At 37.4% G+C, this 19,270-nt stretch overlaps 1 protein-coding gene across 1 annotated transcript in view; it reads left to right on the forward strand.

Moving 5' to 3' along the window:
- Positions 1 to 19,270, forward strand: part of CNTNAP2 (contactin associated protein 2) — a 2,205,784-nt gene that overhangs the window by 1,138,526 nt on the left and 1,047,988 nt on the right. The window contains exon 10 of the mRNA XM_043872451.1: positions 13,368 to 13,517. Coding sequence (XP_043728386.1) covers positions 13,368 to 13,517 — 150 coding nt within the window. The remainder of the gene's footprint in view (positions 1 to 13,367; positions 13,518 to 19,270) is intronic.

Genomic DNA, 19,270 nt, shown 5'->3' on the forward strand with positions numbered 1-19,270 from the left:
TGGAGTGGGTCTCCATTTTCTCCTCCAGGGGATCTTCCCGACCCAGGGACTGATCCCCAATCTCTTGCGTCTCCTGCGTTGGCAGATGGGCTCTTTGACACTAGTACCACCTGGGAAGCCATTGACCTTTAAATGTTCCTTTTCATCTGTTTGCCCCAAAGCCGCCTGGGAAGCTCTACAACTCTACTTAAGACAAAAATAAATCAGTAACTCTCAATAACAACATTAATAAATATTTAGGTTTAAAACCAAATAACTGGCATATTTATTTAAAAAATTTATTTCCATAACTATTTTATTTCAACTGCTATACCACACTGTATCTTTGGGCTTACATGTATGTGTACATTAATCAGAAGTCCTATGAATTAAAACTTCTTTTCAACTAGCCATAACTTCTTTTTTAAATTTATTTTTAATTGGATGATGATTACTTTTCAGTATTGTCACAGCATCTTATGAAATGCAATTATATTGCATTGTATATTTAAGATAGACTAAAACACTGAGATGACTTAAGATAGACTAAAACATGAATGAATGTATATGCTAAAATGGGTACATAAACTGGAGCCCTAGATTGATGAGATTTATTGAAGATGGTATTTACATAATCATATTACTACTAAAGTCACTTGCTTTGGAAGATTATCTCAAGAAAAGAGTCATTGTTAGAATAGTCATACATCTTTGAATGAGATTTTGAAGTATAATAATATTTGGCTTTGGGCCTGGGAATCAGTAATGATTGAAACAAGTTTTAGAGAGCTTTACATGAAAACTTAGTCTTGGAGTAGTTATTTTAAGTTTTTTTAACATCCTAAAATATTGACATTCAGAAGTTAAACATAGTAACGCAGAGTCTTACTGGGTTTCCCCTGTTTAATAGCAAATAATGGCATGTCTCATACTGGATTTCTCATTGTTTGATAATGCAGTAAACAAAGCATAAAGTGGGCATTGAATAGAATTTAGTTGAATTTAAAAATGAATATAATCATTACGTGTGTCCTATTTAAAAATGCTTATATGAGAAAGTAGCACTGACATATATACACTGTCACGTGTGAAATAGTGAAAATCTGCCAAGTAACACAGGGAGCCCAGCCTGGTGCCCTGTGCTGACTTAGAGAAGCAGGGTGGACAGGGGAGGGAGGCTCAGGAGGGTAAGGGAAAGGTGTATGATTATGACTGATGTGTGCTGTTGTACAGCAGAAACCAACACAAAATTGTGGAGCAATTTTCCATCAATTAAAAAATACAGCTGAAAAAGTTTGTATATTTTTGAAGTAAAAATTATGCAATACAGTTGATCTTCATTATTTATGGTAGTTACATTATGCGTGGGCTTCCCAGGTGGAGCTGGTGGTAAAGAACCCGCTTGCCAGTTCAGTAGATATGAGATCCCTGGGTTGGGAAGATCCCCTGGAGGACTGGATGGCAACTCACTCCAGTATTCTTGCCTGGAGGATCCCATGAACAGCTGAATCTGGCAAGCTATAGTCCACAGTGTTGCAATGAGTAGGACATGACTGAAACGACTTAGCACCTGCACATGTCCTGCATAATCATTGCAAACATTGAATTAATGACTATGGAACCATCACTCCTACAGGGAATATAGGGCTAAATTCCTGAGAGCCTCTGGTCACAACATTTGCATCAATACATAACCTTGATTTCTGTATTACTGTTTAAAGTTACCTTTTAGTGCATATAATTCATTCATTAACACGGAACTAAAAATTGAACTCACAATCAACAGGATTATAACTTTTATGCAAAAGAAGTTTAACTAGCACACATACTTTCTCTTCTTAAGACAGGCCAGCCTTCTTGCACTTAGAAACACTAAGCAATATTTTAGCACCACATTTTGGGACCACTTTATTTTTTTTTTTTTTTTAATTTTTTTATTAGTTGGAGGCTAATTACTTCACAACATTTCAGTGGGTTTTGTCATACATTGATATGAATCAGCCATAGATTTACACTTATTCCCCATCCCGATCCCCCCTCCCACCTCCCTCTTCACCCGACTCCTCTGGGTCTTCCCAGTGCACCAGGCCCGAGCACTTGTCTCATGCATCCCACCTGGGCTGGTGATCTGTTTCACCATAGATAGTATACATGCTGTTCTTTTGAAACATCCCACCCTCACATTCTCCCACAGAGTTCAAAAGTCTGTTCTGTATTTCTGTGTCTCTTTTTCTGTTTTGCATATAGGGTTATCATTACCATCTTTCTAAATTCCATATATATGTGTTAGTATGCTGTAATGTTCTTTATCTTTCTGGCTTACTTCACTCTGTATAAGGGGCTCCAGTTTCATCCATCTCATTAGGACTGATTCAAATGAATTCTTTTTGACAGCTGAGTAATATTCCATGGTGTATATGTACCACAGCTTCCTTATCCATTCATCTGCTGATGGGCATCTAGGTTGCTTCCATGTCCTGGCTATTATAAACAGTGCTGCAATGAACATTGGGGTGCACGTGTCTCTTTCAGATCTGGTTTCCTCAGTGTGTATGCCCAAAAGTGGGATTGCTGGGTCATATGGCAGTTCTATTTCCAGTTTTTTAAGGAATCTCCACACAAAGCCACAGTCATCAAGACAGTATGGTACTGGCACAAAGACAGAAATATAGATCAATGGAACAGAATAGAAAGCCCAGAGATAAATCCACGAACCTATGGACACCTTATCTTTGACAAAGGAGGCAAGGATATACAATGGAAAAAAGACAACCTCTTTAACAAGTGGTGCTGGGAAAACTGGTCAACCACTTGTAAAAGAATGAAACTAGAACACTTTCTAACACCATACACAAAAATAAACTCAAAATGGATTAAAGATCTAAATGGGACCACTTTAAATGATAAAATTGACAAAAGCACAAAAATGCAAAAAAGAAAAAACACAAAAATGCCGTGGCACTAAGTATATAGCAAAAAGAACACTGATTACGGAATGAGAGCTGAAACAAGTAGACAGACCTACTAGTTTGACCTCAGTTGGGAACTTGTATATTGGATAACTCTAAGTTTTCATCAATCTCTGCATGCAGAAGTCCCTCAATGACCTTGAAAGCCCAACCAGTATGGATTAGGGGTTAGAAATAAATTTTAGCAATAAGGTGAATCCACAAATACTGAATCCATGAATGAGAATCGATTCTATGTGAAATACACAGATCTTCAAAGCACAGTTTGATAGATTTTGATATATACATACACAAAAGCAATTGGTATTCCAATCAAAATACAGGACACTTCAGCACCTCAGGAAATTTCCTTATGCCTCTTACAGTACATTCTTACTTGCACCCTCCCCCCACAGGCAAGAACTCTCCTCATTTACATCACTATAGCTGTGCCTGTTCTAAAATTTCACATAAAAGGATTCATCTGTATGTTATTTTTGTGGGTGTGTCTGCATTCTTTTTCTTTCAGAACAGTATTTTTTTTTAATTAGAGGATAATTACTTTACAAAAATCGTGATGCTTTTTGCCATATACCAACATGAATCAGCATTAGTGTACCTATGTCCCATCCCTCTTGAAACCCCCTTCCACTTCCCTCACCATCCCACCCCTCTTGGTTATCACAGAGTACTGGCTTTGGTTTCCCTGCATCATATGGCGAACTTCCACTGGCTATCTATTTTACATATGGTAATGTATATGTTTCAATGCTATTCTCTCATATCATTACACCCTCTCCTTCCCCCACTGTGTCAAAAATGTCTGTGTTTCCTTTGCTCCCCTTCAAGTAGAATCTTCAGTACTATCTTTCTAGATTACACATATATGTGTTCATGTATGATATTTGTCTTTTTCTTTCTGACATACTTCACTCTGTATAATAGGCTCTAGTTTCATTTACCTCGTTGGAACTGACTCAAAGGTGTTCCTTTCTATAGCTGAGTAATATTCCATTGTGTCTATGTACCAAAACTTCCTCATCTATTCATCTGTCGATGGAGTCTCTGCAATCTTTCATGCAAAACAATGGTTGAACCACTAGTTCATTTGTCTTTATTACTTAGCAACATTTCCTTATTTGAATATACATTCTATGGATGTACAGTTATTCCCAGTTTAGACCTATTATGAGTAAAGCTGCTGAAACCTTCCTGTACAAGTATTTTTGAACATGCCTTTTGATTTGGGGAGGGAAATACTCAAGAGGGAAATTGTTGGGTCAAAAGATTAATATATGTTTGACTTTATTTAAAAATTATCAAAGAATTTTCCAAAAGGATTGTACCATTTTGCACCCCACTAGCAATGTATGAGAGTTCAAACTGATCCAGATTCTGGTTAGCCCTTTTCATTTTTAGCCACTGAAGTGCTATAAAATTGTACATCAGTGTAGCTTTAATTCCGCTTATGACTGACAATGTCAAGAAATGTTTCATGTGGTTATGAGTAATGAATTTACCTTTATTTGTGTTGTGATTTTGCCCACTTTTGTCTCCCAAATATTGATTTATAAGAGCTTTTGTTGTATTTTAGTAAGTTTCATTTTCAGATAAATATGTTGTAAATATTTTTCTCTAGTTTCTGTCTTGACTTGAATTTTCTTAATCATGTCTATTGATGAGAGGGAATTTTAAATTTTGATGAAGCCCAATTTATCATGTGATTTTCATGTCCTCTAGGAAATCTCTGTAAATCCCAAAGTCCTGAAGATTCTTACTCTATGTTATCCCTCAGAAGTTTACAGTTAGGCTTTTGTGTTTGGGTCTAAAATCATCTAGAATTAAGTCTTGTGTGTTGAGTAAAGTAGAAATCGAGACACATTTTCCCCTTTATTTAACCAGTTGTTTCAGCACCAAGTTTTGAAAAAAATCAAAGCAGAGAAACAAACACCTTTTCTTTCTCCATAGTATTGCCTTAGAGGCTTTGTCTAAAACAAAAGAACAATGGACCACATATGTTTGAGTCTAGTTCTAATTTCTTTCTGGAATACTGTAGCTTTATAATAAGTCTTCAAATCAGATGATAAGTTCTCTGCTTTTGTTTTTTCTTTTGATAATATTTAATACCTAAGGTTTTATTTTTATTTCTACAAAGACTAGTATTGGGATTCTGACTAGGGTTGCTTAATATATATCTGTTTATTTAAGTCTTTAATTTCCTCTGCAGTGATTTGGAAATTTCAGTGTGAAACTTTTAAAGCTTCCCAAATGACTCTAAGGTGCATATAAGGTTAAAAAAAAAAAATCTCTTAAGCTAGGCTCTTTTTTTCTCAAAAGTTTCTGGGCACCTGAAAGGAAAGAAACCATCCCATCTCTAAGATTCTACATATTAAGTTAGTGAAGTAGTCTTATCTAGCAACATATGAAAATTTCAGGCAGTAGCCTCTCCCCAATGTGTATTTCTAACTTAAAGCTTCCATTCAAGGGGTTGTTTCCAAACAAAGGCATGTTCCAAAGTGACTTTCTCTCTATACCTATACAGAGGGTCATTTAACAATTTTTTCAGCTTTAAAAAAAAAAAGGTATTTTGTGCCTACCCAGGCATCATATTACATTTTCTGTCTGATTGTAGTTGATCATATTTATATGGTTTGGCATGTAAAAGTGCACAAGATTAAATTGCATCAATTTATTTATGATGTTTATTTAGATAACATAAATAGTATATGGCACATTGTGCTTCCCTGGTGACTCAGTGGTAAAGATATGGTTCAGTCCCTGGGTAGGATATGGCAACCCACTCTAGCATGCTTGCCTGGAGAATCCCATGGACAGAGGAACCTGGCGGGCTATAGTCCATGGGGTTGCAAGAGTCGGACACAACTTAGCAGCTAAAACAACAGCAACAAATGTGGCATATCTATAAAGAAATGTATATTCTCTTTTTCTTCATACTGCATATATGGATAACTGGTAACTTATGGGATATATTATTAGCACCTCAGAGAATACTCTAACTGTCTAAAGATGAATTTGTAGTCTTGGAGATTTTTCTCTCAAGATTAAATGTTGAGAAAAACACTGAAAACTCTAGTCACTGTAATTTTATTTGAAGCATTTTCAAACAGATGTTACATCTTAGTTTGTGACTATATTTTAAATACTTTCTTTTTTTCAATATTCATTAAACCAGTCTTTTCTTCTTGTCTCTAATAAGAGAAACATCTGTTTATTCTTGTTCAATCAAAGTAACCACCTCAAGAGTCTTACTTTAAAAATAATACCATTAGAAAGTCAGCCTGGATAGAATATGCTTCATTAACATTTTACATTTGCATACAAAACAGGTTTTTCTAGCAATTATAAGTTAAGGAGATGTTAGAGGAAAAATTATAAAACAATTTATTTATTTTATGAAAAATGAAGCCAGAAGCTGGAATATGGTTTCAAAGATGTTGATTTTAGGTTAAAAAATTCTCTTTGTAAAAAGTTTTCTTTTGTAGTGTACAGTTTAAAAGTTTTTATTATTAATTAGTGAATAACTGGAGGTATCTATCCTAAAGTATATTCAAATAATCTTTATAAACATACAACAAAATTGTTGCAATAGTATCCATTTTTAAAACAAAAATACTTTGGAAAATATGTATTCCAGTTTATATCAGTCTCCTCAAAATTGGTCATCAGGGGAAGTCATTGCTTGGAATTGAATTTAGAATTTGGAAATATTCCACAGACATTCAGAACCATACCTATTGAATAATGTATTTGGAAAAAAAGAAAAACATTTTGGGGAAGGAAAGTGCATCTGTAACTATGAAGGAATAAGCCTTATTTTATTATATAGCTCAAGGTTGGCTTTAGAAAATTTTGACCTTGGTATTAACCAGAAACTGGAACTTCCCTGGTAGCTCAGAAAGTAAAAAATCTGCCTGCAATTCAGGAAGCCTGGGTTCGATCCTTGGGTTGGGAAGATCCCCTGGAAAAAGGAATGCAACCCATTCCAGGATTCTTGCCTGAAGAATTCCATGGACAGAGGAATCTATCAGGCTACAGTCCATGGAATCACAAAGGGTCAGACACGACTGAGCGACTAACACTTGCACTACTTTTTCGTACATAGCAGTCTTCCCCAACCCCCAAATTCCTCAAGACTTATTGCACTATAGGATTCATATGGGGAGGCAGGTATTTATTCATAAGGAAAACCGATTTTTAATCATTTCATAATAGACCATAAAGAAAGCTGAGCACCAAAGAATAGATGCTTTTCAACTGTGATGTTGGAGAAGACTCTTGAGAGTCTCTTAGACTGCAAGGAGATCCAAACAGTCCATCCTAAAGGAGATCAGTCCTGAATATTCATTGGAAGGACTGATGCTGAAGCTAAAGCTCTAACACTTTGGCCATCTGATGCAAAGAACTGAATCATTTGAAAAAACCCTGTTGCTGGGAAAGATTGAAGGCGGGAAAAAAAGGGGACGACAGAGGATGAGATGGTTGGATGACATCACCAACTCAATGGACATGAGTTTCAGCAAGCTCCAGGAGTTGGTGATGGACAGGGAGGCCTGGCGTGCTGCAGTCCATGGGGTCGCAAAGAGTCAGACATGACTGAGCGACTGAACTGAATAGTTAATACTTACAGAATTAATGTATAACAACTCAAGTTGGTATTTAGAGAGCTAGTCTTACTCACTGAATACAAAACAATAGCTAATGTCTATTGAGAGCTAACTTGCTGCCTCTGTGTGTGACACCTGGGAACCCGAGCCTGCATGTGCCAGGCACTAAGTAACAATATATACACATAATCCTCATAGCAATCCTATGAATTAGATATTTTCACTAATCTCATTTAATAGAAAAGGAAACTGAGGCTTAAAGTGGTTAACTTGCTGAAGGTGCAGCTATTAGGTGAGCAAAAGACTTCAGAGTCTGTGTTCTAGCCTCTTATGCTGTTTGGCCTCTCTGAGGGTCAGCCTGTAAGTCAGATGCCCCTGGCTTCTAATCCACCTCCATGTCATATGGAGCTTGTCAGCCTAAAGCCATTGGGACCCCAAATGTAAGACAATCTCCTATGTTCCCAAGGAGATAATATGAGTACCTTTGGACTTAACTTGCATATAGAATTGCTTAGGGCTGTGGGTGAAAGATGCTTCTAATATTTAATTACTAATTTTTTAATTACATACATAAATAATTTAGAAAGTTCATTTTTCACTCTCACTTTTGGGAAATAGTTTTGTTCAAATTTCTTCACATCAGTTTGTCATAACTTTGTGAGTGATCTAACACATTTTTGCAGAACAAATCATCTTCAGCTCTAAGTTGTTTGATTACAGAAATTTCCCCCATGTCTAATGCAGTCACTGGACATTTTCTAAGTTTCAAGTGTCAATTAACGTAATGTTAGGACACTTTTTTCGGTCTCATGTATATATTCATCACCTCCACATTGTTATTATATTGCTGTCTTATTTAAAAGGCTTGTTATAACTACACCAATATATGTAACTGCAATGCAGTAACCCCCAAAGAAAAAGTACTCTGTTCAAGTCTCAGATTTTTTTTCTTTGTAAAATGAACTCATCAACCTGCCTTGTTTTTTGACCTAACGTTATAGATACAGTTATGCTGTTTCCTAGGTACTTGGCACTGTTCTAACACTATTCAATCCCTAATTCATCTACTCCTCAAAACCAGCCTACAACATGGATACTATTATTTGCTTTCTAGAGAAGAGAGCCCGAGGCACAGAAAGGTTAAGTAAACTGCTGAAGCTGACCAGGGTCAGAGCAGAATCAGGCAGGCTGCCTTCCATGTCAGTCCCTTGGCCAGCACACTGTTTTCCTGCCCTTCTGCCATCTTGCTGCCCACTATTGAGAAAAGGCAATAGATTGACCTGTACCGAGTTAGGTAGTGCCAGGCACATCCAAGGCTCCTAGGAAGCGTTAACTGTATGAGACTTGAGTCTCTTTGTTCACTATCAGTAACTAACAGCATCCTACTTCGGTCCGGTCCTGAGTCTCTCTCCAGCCACCAAGACACCACTGTGTCCAGGATTATGGATCAGGTCCCCGGTGAGTCTCTCCACTCCCAGGGACATTTGTAGCTCTAGAATACTGAGTGAAGGGATACTACCACTTTACTAGCAAATGAGAAGTGATGCCTTAATCCTGTTTGGTGATGTGTTCTTTGTTGGTTATGACTCATAGGATTCTAATAAAGTTTGGGATGACGATACATTTTTTCCCCTGAATACTATACTGATACTTGTAGGTGTATATCTTATGATCAAATGCAGTATTCTGAATGAATGTCAAAGTGCTCAGTCGTGTCCAACTCTGTGTGGCCCCGTGGATTATAGCCCACCAGGCTCCTCTGTCCATGGGAAGAATACTGGAGTGGGTTGCCATTTCCTCCTCCAGGGGATCTTCCTGACCCAGGGATCGAACCCATCTCTCCTGTAGCTCTTGCATTGGCAGGTGGATTCTATACCACTGAGACACCTGGGAAACCCCTATTCTGAGTGAGTGTTATATATTAAATTCCAAAAGCTCTTAAATTTTGCTAATATTCCATTTCATATGAATTAAAAATACTAAACAATATTATTAATTTTAATACCTCAGAGAGGCTCTTCATAGAGCTTCTCTGAAGCAAAATTAATTTTCTACTACTTCCTCCAGGTGGCTGGTGGCCCAGGAAATGATAAAGGCACATTCATCAGTTGTGTTTCATACAAAGTTGTTCAGGTCTCCCTTACACTGAAGGGAATGGACACAAACAGAGGGAAATTACGCTGAAACTGTGGCATCTTCTTTTTTCATGCCGTAAAATTTAATGACTGAGTTCTGAGTAGTGGTAAAAACTTGTTCAAGTGCAAAAGGTCTCGATTAGGATCTCAGTCCAATAAACTGACAAAAGATAGCGTGTTCATGATCATTGATTTATCCACTCATGATAACGTGAAGGGAGTGAACACACAGTTCTGTTTGCTGAGTTTCATAAAGTATAGAGATGATTTAAATGAATACTCCTGGGCTTACTTTAATATGCCTTGGGGAAACAGTGCTAGAATTTGCTTCTCAAACTCACAAATTTCCCATTCATATTGCATTTTAAGGTAAAAAACATCAATGTAAGAAAATACTGAAAGACATGTAGTAGTGGGATCTTCCATTACAACAAAAATCTGATAATGTAAATGTTAAAAATTGTCAGTTGAAACTGGATAATGTCTCGGTTTATTTGCAACTCTGATACTGTATGAAACAAGGGTACCCCAGAAGCTGAGCTCCCTCCAGACTGGTGGCAAATGGAAATGTTTGTGTGTGTGTGGTATAAGAGATCATGGATGCACAGAGTCTACATGCCATGTTTAATTGTTGCTTGTTTTTCTTTCTTTGTTTGTTTGTTTGCTGTTTATAAGAAATCAGGCTCTGGAACTAGGTATGTCTGAGTCCTAGTTCCCAGTTCTTCCAGTTACTATGTATAGAATGCTAAACATTGTTATGTTCCGTTCTCTCACCTATTTATTGGGGATAGTAATTCAAAAAAAGTTATTTCTGGGGAATACTGTTTTGAACTGTTACTGTTAATCATCAAGAGGTATGCCTCAGCAATCTGATATGAATGGGCCCCAAATATAATAAAGCAAAAATCAAGAGTGGTTTTTTAATAACATGTGGTTGTAGAGAAATTTTAAGATGTAACAAATTTTCTTTTGAGCAATGAATCACTTTTCCATGGGCCAAAAATGACCCATTGCTCAAAGGAAAATGTGTTGCTTCTTAAAATTTCTCTTTAACCATGTTATCAAAAAAAAAAAAAAACCACTCTTGGTCATTAACATTAACAGTTCAAAACAGTAATTGGAATAAAAATGAATAGAAATCACTGATCAGGTGCAGAAGCAGCAGTGGAGCAGTGGATGCTATCAACAAGGCTACTTTTTTCCTGAGGTCCAATTTCTCTAGTGATTAAGTTTCTTGAAAAAAAAAATAATCTTTTTATTTTAATCTGATAGAATAATAGACCTTTTTGTAATGAACAATTAAACTGATAAGTTTCCATTTATAAATTAACTTTATGATGAGGTTTTCATAAGAATTTTTTAGAAAGGCTTTCTGGTCTACAGTTTAGAACAGAAAGCCCAGTTGCCTAAGGTATCTTGTAAATGACTTTCTTTGAATGTGTTATTATTTAGGGTGAAACATTTGTAACATTGCTGTGCTTGGGACCTATACCTCAAAATGTGATTCAAAGCAGGGTTCATCACACTATAGGAGCAAAAACAAAATCAAAACCATACAATTCTGTGGCTGATTAACATTAACCCCAGATTTATACTTTAACAGAAAATATTATGGTGAAGGTATCGTCGTCCATGGATCAATTCTGCACGGGAACCCAAAAGCAACCTAATAGAGAAGGAATTGTTTCAGTAAACACACTGCTTGTCTGGCAGCTAACGGACTTCCCTTTTAGAATAAGACTGTATATTTACACAGGAATTTCAGAGTACAAAACTTTTATGTAATGGTTTATATTACACATTTCATATTTTGAAAATTATTTAGTATTAATTATTTTGGGGCTGGGTTTTCTGTTTTCCTCCACTGAAATAAAATGTGCTCAATAAGTATTACTAAGTAAAAGTTTGAAAATCTTAAAAAAAAAAAAAGCCTGAGGGGGTGATTGTTTGAAATAATATTTACTAGTATAATGTTAGTTAATGCCTTTTATATGTGGCTATCTTTAAGCCCCAAGAGGCCTTCTGATTTTTTCTTTAAAATGGTATTTCTGTTTAATAATGTACACCAATCACTAGTTTATGCTTTGTTCTATAAAGGAAAAGGATGACTCAGTAAACAGTTTAGGTTTTGTAGATCATACGGTCTCCGCAGCAATTGTTTGACTCTGTAGAGAGACGATATATATACCAAATGAGTTTGGCTGTATTCCAGTAGATTTTATGTGGATTCAAACACTTGAATTTTATATAGTTTTCACATGTAATTTAATATTGTTATTATTTTCATTTATTTTTAACATTTTAAAATGTGGGAACTATTTTTAGCTCCCTGGCTGTACAGAAACAGATGGTAGCAGGCAGTATTTGGCCCGTAAGCTTTAGTTTTCAGACCTCTGATCAGAGGCTTGGAACCATCATCCTTGCTTCATCGATTTTCTCTCATTCCGTTTTTGGATACTTTTCCATGCTGGGCTTGTCTTTCTTTTGTGAGGCTGAAGTGCACCTTCAGTAACTTCTACCTATGGACTCTAGATTAAGCTATCTGGAACAGTCTAGAACAAACTATCTTCCCTTTGCATAGGCCTTTGTAAGGTGAAAGAAAGCCACTCTGACTCAGAGCTTGTGTCTGTGTCTTAGACACTGTTGTGTATGTCTTAGTATTCCTTGAACTATTTCCAGGTACTTTTGTTCAAAGGCTGTTCTCTTGTCTTTGCTCCTTAATTCTCTAATTATTCTTTGTAAAATGAATACAAACTGAACAGTAACTTTTAGTTATTTTTCTGTCTAATGGAGAACTAAATAGATTTTGTTTTTAAAGATCTTTGTACTAGGCAAGAGTGAAGTGTGATTGTTAGGGAGTTCATTTATTTTGTTCGTCTCTAGTTAAATATAACCTAATTCATTATAATGATATCTTATTTGTAAATGATTAGATAATCCTGGTATCATTTTTCATACCTATTAGTGGTCAATTAGCACAAATAACTGCTGTAGGGGAGGAAGACTTGTCCTTTATTCCCTTCTAGGTTCTTTGGCTGGTTTAACAATTAAATTGAAATAGACAGATTAGCAGCAGGAAAACAAGTATAATTTTGTATGTGTGGGCACTCACAGAAATATGAGACTCAAAGAAGTAACCAGTGTAGGCAGATTTTAAACCTTTTTAGACAAAGGGAAAAAAAAAAATTGTGAAGAAGAATTGACAAAAATTTAGGCTTGGGGTAGCAAATTAAGAAGGATAAGGATTGTTTATACAGTCTTCTTGGCCCTAACTTCCCTTTTCCTGGTGATAAGGAAGCCTGTTACAGCCTCCGTAGTACAGGGAGGGAATTTTTTCACATGAAAGACTTACTTTTTGCTTTCAGGGAGACAAAGAGGGTGTCAGAGTATCCTTATTGTGCTGGCTGTTTCTTAAGTAACTTTTTTTTCAAAATAATCAATATGCTGAAATAGCGTTTTCTGGGATGGCATGTTCTATTTTCCTTCACTGCTATGCCCTACTTGGTCCAGTGGAGGAGAGAATGATTTATAATATTAAAGAAATGTGAGATATTAATTGTACTGAATTTTCCTAAATCAAAATATGTTCATTTTTACTTACAAAGCTCTGTTGATATTAAACATTACTTAAAACTGAATAATCTTTTTTTAAAAATGGTCTTTTCTCTTGTATTTAACAGGTTCTGGGTTGAATGATGGCCAGTGGCATGAAGTCCGTTTCCTAGCGAAGGAAAATTTTGCTGTTCTCACTATCGATGGAGATGAAGCCTCGGCAGTTCGAACTAACAGTCCTCTTCAGGTTAAAACTGGCGAAAAGTACTTTTTCGGAGGTAGGACTACCGTTTTTTAATTGGCTAACTAATGCATTGCTAAAAATGGAGTTTCAATAAAGTTTGATTATGAAGTTTTTGTGTTGATTCAGTGGACTCAGTAGATCTCAGGTAAAAGCAGACAAATTCTGTAATCCCACCGAACTAAAAGGAGTAGTAAATTTATTATTTCTTCTTGATAATATTAACATGCTGTCAACAGTTTCTCCTAGTCCCAATATTCTAAGTATAAAGCATGAGATTTTGAATCCCTTCATTCTTAAAATATTGTTCTTAAGAATCATGTCCTTGGATTATATATTATTATCTATTGCTGTGTCACTAATTACTCCAAACCTTAGTAATTAGTTTAATGTTTGGCTTAAAAGAACAAACATGTAATATTATCTCACAGCTTCTCTAGATTGCAAATTCAGAAATGATTCAGCTCTTCTGAGCTTATTCTCAGGTTGTTGGCCTGGGCTATGCTATATGAAGCCTTAACTGGGCTGGAGGGTCCGCGTCCAAGAAAGTCCACTCACTTGGTTGACCGTTTGTGCTGGCTGTTGGCGGGGGACCTCGGCTCATCTCCATACAGCTGTGATCCTTCAAGGCCTCTGTTTTTCAAGTGGTCTCTGCTATAGATGATGGGGCAGTGTGTGCCTGTGTGTTTGTGGAGAGAGAGAGAGACAGAGGGATTGAGAGAAGTGAAGTGGGGTAGTGGGTAGCAAAAAGGTTAGGGAGAGGGAAAAACCAGTAAGCAGGAGAGAAAGTTTACAAGATAGAAACTATAAATATTTTGCTGTTGTTTTTAATAATCTGGCCTTCTGTCATATACAGTTGGAAGGCACATCCCATCACTTCTGTCATGCACAGTTAGAAGCAAGTCACTAAATCTAGCCCACACTTAAAGCAAGGGGATTACACAAGGAATGAGAGGTTAAATGGGACCATTCTGAGAGGCTGCCTAACACAGGTTGCCTTACATGAAGCCACTTTATCACAGATGTCTTAATTCTTAAGTAATAAAAAGATTAGGGGAAAGGAAGATTTCTCAAATGATAAATTCTACTTCTATGTATGCAATAGTTGAAGCACAGACCTGGTGTGTTTTCTAATTGAGAAATGCATCCTGCCAGAAAATGATTTTTTCATTAATTAAATATAGGGATCTATTTTATTAAAATACTAGGTGTGTTGTTTAGATCAATATGTCTTTCATGAGATTATACCTTTCTTATTCTAATCACCCAATATGAGATCTAAAAGCATACATTGTATCATTAGAAATGGAGTAGGAAATGGTAACCTGCTCCTGTATTCTTGCCTGGGAAATCCCATGGACAGAAGAGCCTGGTGGGCTCCAGTCTATAGGGTCACAGAGTCAGACATGACTGAGCACGCATGCACACACTCATCCTCAGAAAAGGCTTTGGTGTATGGTTTAAAAAGTATGTATGCATATATTTTCCCCTGAAATATACCTATTAATATTCCTATATCTATTTGCATATTAAATAATGTTTTTATATCAATAATTTAAAATTTGTCTAATTATGAGAATAAGCCTACTTGAGAACAGTCATCTTGTTTATCTTGTTTCTTGCTGTATCCCCCAAGGTCCTATAGAAATTCCTGGAATTTAGTAGATGACCAATAAATATTGATAAATGAATTGGCAAACTGAAAAATAAATGAGGCATGCATTTCATTCATAATTATCTAAAAGAAGAAATAGAAGCCCTATGAGCTATACTGACTTGCAGTATAGCTTACAGACTTAGACTGAGTCTGTAGCCAGCCTGTGAATTCAAGACCTGTGACTCCTGCACGGGGTATTTTTCCCCTCTGCATCACAATGTGACAATGAGTGACAACTCAGAGATAGAAGTCTTAAACTAGATCCCCCACTTCTTTAATCTTCCGTGGCTGTTCATTGGCAGTTAGAGTTACATGTTTTTTAAAAGTCTCTCAATAAATATTTGATGAGCAGATGAAAGCCAGACAAGATGTCTTATGAGTGAATAAACTGGACTTACTGATGTGAAAAAAAAGTAACCCAAGAGCTAAACTGGTTTTTTTCCCAAATCATATTTAACATGATGGGCTTTTGGCTAACAGTTTTCATTGCTGTCAGAAAATGGATCACAATAGTCCGTTGGAAAGCTATTGATAATCCTGATTCATCCAAATGACAGTGGAATATCTTTGGCCATGAATGACCTTGCCAAATGTTTAAGGCAAGTTTTGATCTATTTCCATCTAGATGGGTAGGCAAAAAGCTATAACACAGATTTATGGCATACAGTTTATAGGATATGAGGGCTTTATAGTGTTCTATTTACTATTGCTTTACAGATTCTGGTTTTCCAGACCCGGTGGGCAGGATCATATTTCCTCCCTCTTGGGTCTTTGTTCTGCCATTGAGAAATACTTTGAGCTTCTTTGATCATGGCGCTTCTTTGGTTATATCTTCATTGGCTAAATCCTCAGAGCATAGGAGAATCACTAGAGAAACTTGTCACAATCCAGATTCTCGGGCCCTACTCCTAGAACTTCAGAATGCAGGATGCTGAGAAATTGAAGAATTCTAAACTTTAGGTGATTCTGAAACAAGGGATCTGAGGAACAGAATTGTAGATGTAGCTTAGCCAATTTGCATGAGTATCTGTTAGATTCTAATATTTATTTATTTTTAATTGATTGATGATTGCTGTTCAATATTGGTTTGTTTCTACCATACAGCAACATGAATTAGCCATAGGAGTATCTATGTCCCCTCTATCTTGAACCTCCTTCCCACCTTCTACCCTTTCCCACCCCTCTAGGTTGTTACAGAGCCCCAGTTTGGGTTCCCTGAGACATACAGCAAATTCCACTGGCTATCTATTTCACATAGGACAGTGTGTGTGCGTCCATGCTACTGTCTCCTTTCATCTCTAGGTTATTTTTGAAAAACAACGTCAGCCACTGACAAGTGAGATAGGTAAGAAATAGCTACTCTCAGAAAGTTTTTCCACCATGGAGCAGTGAAAGGAAGCCCCAGTCAGGGTCTGGTACACATGTTGTGGTTGCCGTTTAGTCATTAAGTCGTGTCTGATTCTTTGGCAAACCTGCGGACTGTAGCCCGCCAGGCCCCTCTGTCCATGGGATTTTCGAGGCAAGAATACTAGAGAGGGTTGCCATTTCCCTCTCCAGGAGATCTTCCCAACCCAGGGATTGAACCTATGTCTCCTGCATTGGCAGGCTGATTCTTTACCCCTGAGCCACCAGAGAAGCCCCTGGTGCCCATACAGACATTTATTTAAAAAGAGCAACACTGTTAATGCAAACTCCTTCGTCAGGTCCCTGAAGTCCTCACTCTCTGCCTTGCCTTCTCTTGAATAAACTGTTCTCTTCAGGCAGCTGTAGCAATATTTTAGAGGCAGAATTCAGCTATACCCAGACCCAGTGCCAGGCAACAGAAAGCTCCTAAGCTAATAGCTGGCACAGATTCACTGATCCAGAATCTAGGATCATCTCCACGGCTTCAGGCCACAGACTTCACTGGAGTCTTATTCCACTTTCACACAGTTTGTGACTGTCTCTAAAAGATGTTTTGCCAAAATACATATCCTTAATATCTTTAATTTCACCACTGAGATCTCTTTCCTAACATTAACCTGACACTTATGCTAATTGACAAACCACCATTTTTACAAACGAAAACTCAATTTGACTTTCAAAAACCAATGACAGGAATAGTTAGCAGCAATCCTGGACCAGTCACGTCTGGAGCGGCCGCAGTGTTTTGGAGAGCATGCTCGTGACCACCTCTGGCATGCGGCTGCCTAATTAGAATGCTAGCCGCCTCTGGACTGTTACTTAAAACACGCACACATACTTCATGCTGTCTGTGCTGAAAATTTAAAGTCGCAGATGTTGTAATGATGATGTCTTAAGGAATATTAGTCTAGTGGAAAGGAGAATTGACTTTGTTCTACATGGGAAGCTTTGAATCATACACACCTCATTTGGAGCCACGGCTTCACTTAGTTGATAGGTCATTTTAATCATTTATCTTACCTTCTTTATCTATTAAAAGGCAATAGAATCTGCTCTGTGAACATTAAACAGCATCACCTGTTAAACACAAGGTCTGACCCCAGGGAATGCTAAATGCTGACTGCCTTTCCAATTCACCTGGGGTCTTTTTTAAACTCACTCAATACAGCCCTTTCCAAGGAAAATTTCAGATTTCAGATCATGCGTTTCTCTCAGGTCTCCTACCAACTGCTTGACTCTTCCTCCTTAGTCAGTAAAAATCAAATTGCTTCCCTGCTGGCTGAAAGCCTTAAGTGATGGTGTCCTGCCCTTAAACATGTCCACAGTTTGCTTAATTTGAAGTTAAGTCCTGTCCACGCAGCTGCTTCTGCCACCAGAGGATGTCGGAACGCCCCAGCGTGGAGCTCTCTCTCCCCACGCCCGCTCCCTGCTCATCCCAGGAAAGCTCTTAGTTCTCCTCCGTAACACTCTCAATCAGACGTTAAAGCTCGGAGAATTATCTCGCCTTATTCTTTCTTGGGAATAAACAGAAAAAGAAAGATTATTCATTTGGGATGTTTCCTCAAGGAAAGTTATTTTAACTGCTTTAGCTTTTTTCTCTATCTCCTAGCTTGAATTCCTTTTCATAACACTTCATTAATTTTAATAATCATAAGAATTATAAACAAAATAATTCAATTTATTATTGACTGCTTACCTGATAATTGGCTTTCTGATACAGGCCAAGGCTCATGGTCCTGAGAGAGTAGAAAGATTTTTAAATTTAAAAACATTTTTTTTTTTTTAGGTTGGGTATTTTGATTATCCCTGTGTTTTAATTTGAAAGGAAACGAAGCCAAAGGAGCTGTGGGGCCAAGAGGAGATGTAAGAAAGTTCCAGAGATAATCTATTCAGAAAGGGAGTTCTAAGGAACACATTGATGGTGGCAGCTCTCAGAAGTATCAGACCAGGTGAAAATGGCAAGAGAGAAGGGGGGAAGGATAGGATTGGGGGCTGGCTAGAGTCTGATTGGAATTGAATTAATAAAGTTTAGTGAAACGGCACGTTCCCTCCCAGTTACAAATCTAAGCTCATTAGTGTGTATATATATATATATATACACACACACATATATATTTGTATATATATGCACATATGCATGCGTCCTAAGTCACTTAAGTCATGTCCAACTCTTTGGAACCCTATGGACTGTAGCCCACCAGGCTCCTCTGGCCATGTGATTCTCCTGACAAGAATACTGGATGGGTTGCCATGCTGTCCTCCAGGGGATCTTCCCGACCCAGGGATCAAACAAATATCTTCTGTCTCCTGCATGCAGGCAGGCTCTTTACCACTAGTGCTACCTGGGAAGCCCACATACATATAACCTTTTATTCCTCATTGAAATAGAGCATGAATTCTAAATAGCTATTAGATTGATATGTAAATATGTTACCCACCAGGATTCTTAGACACCTTAGTCAGTAGAAATTGATCGGAAGCCAAATAGGAAATTCAGGCAAGGTTTTCTGGGAGCCCCTGCTGCATCAGGTCAGAGTTAGAAAAAACAGCAGGTTCTTTTGCTGGCTTGCTTATGGAAGGGAGGCAAACCGGGTCCTTCCAAGGGGAGAGGGTAGGGATGTGCCCAGGAATCAGGGCAGAGAGGCGGCTTGGGTGTTTTGCCCACCCCTCTGATGCTGTTGAGTGCAGGGAACATGTTCAGTACCCTGCTTTTGCTCCAGATTCGGCTC

This window comes from Cervus elaphus, chromosome 18 (genome assembly GCF_910594005.1).
Source record: "Cervus elaphus chromosome 18, mCerEla1.1, whole genome shotgun sequence".
NCBI lineage: Eukaryota > Metazoa > Chordata > Mammalia > Artiodactyla > Cervidae > Cervus > Cervus elaphus.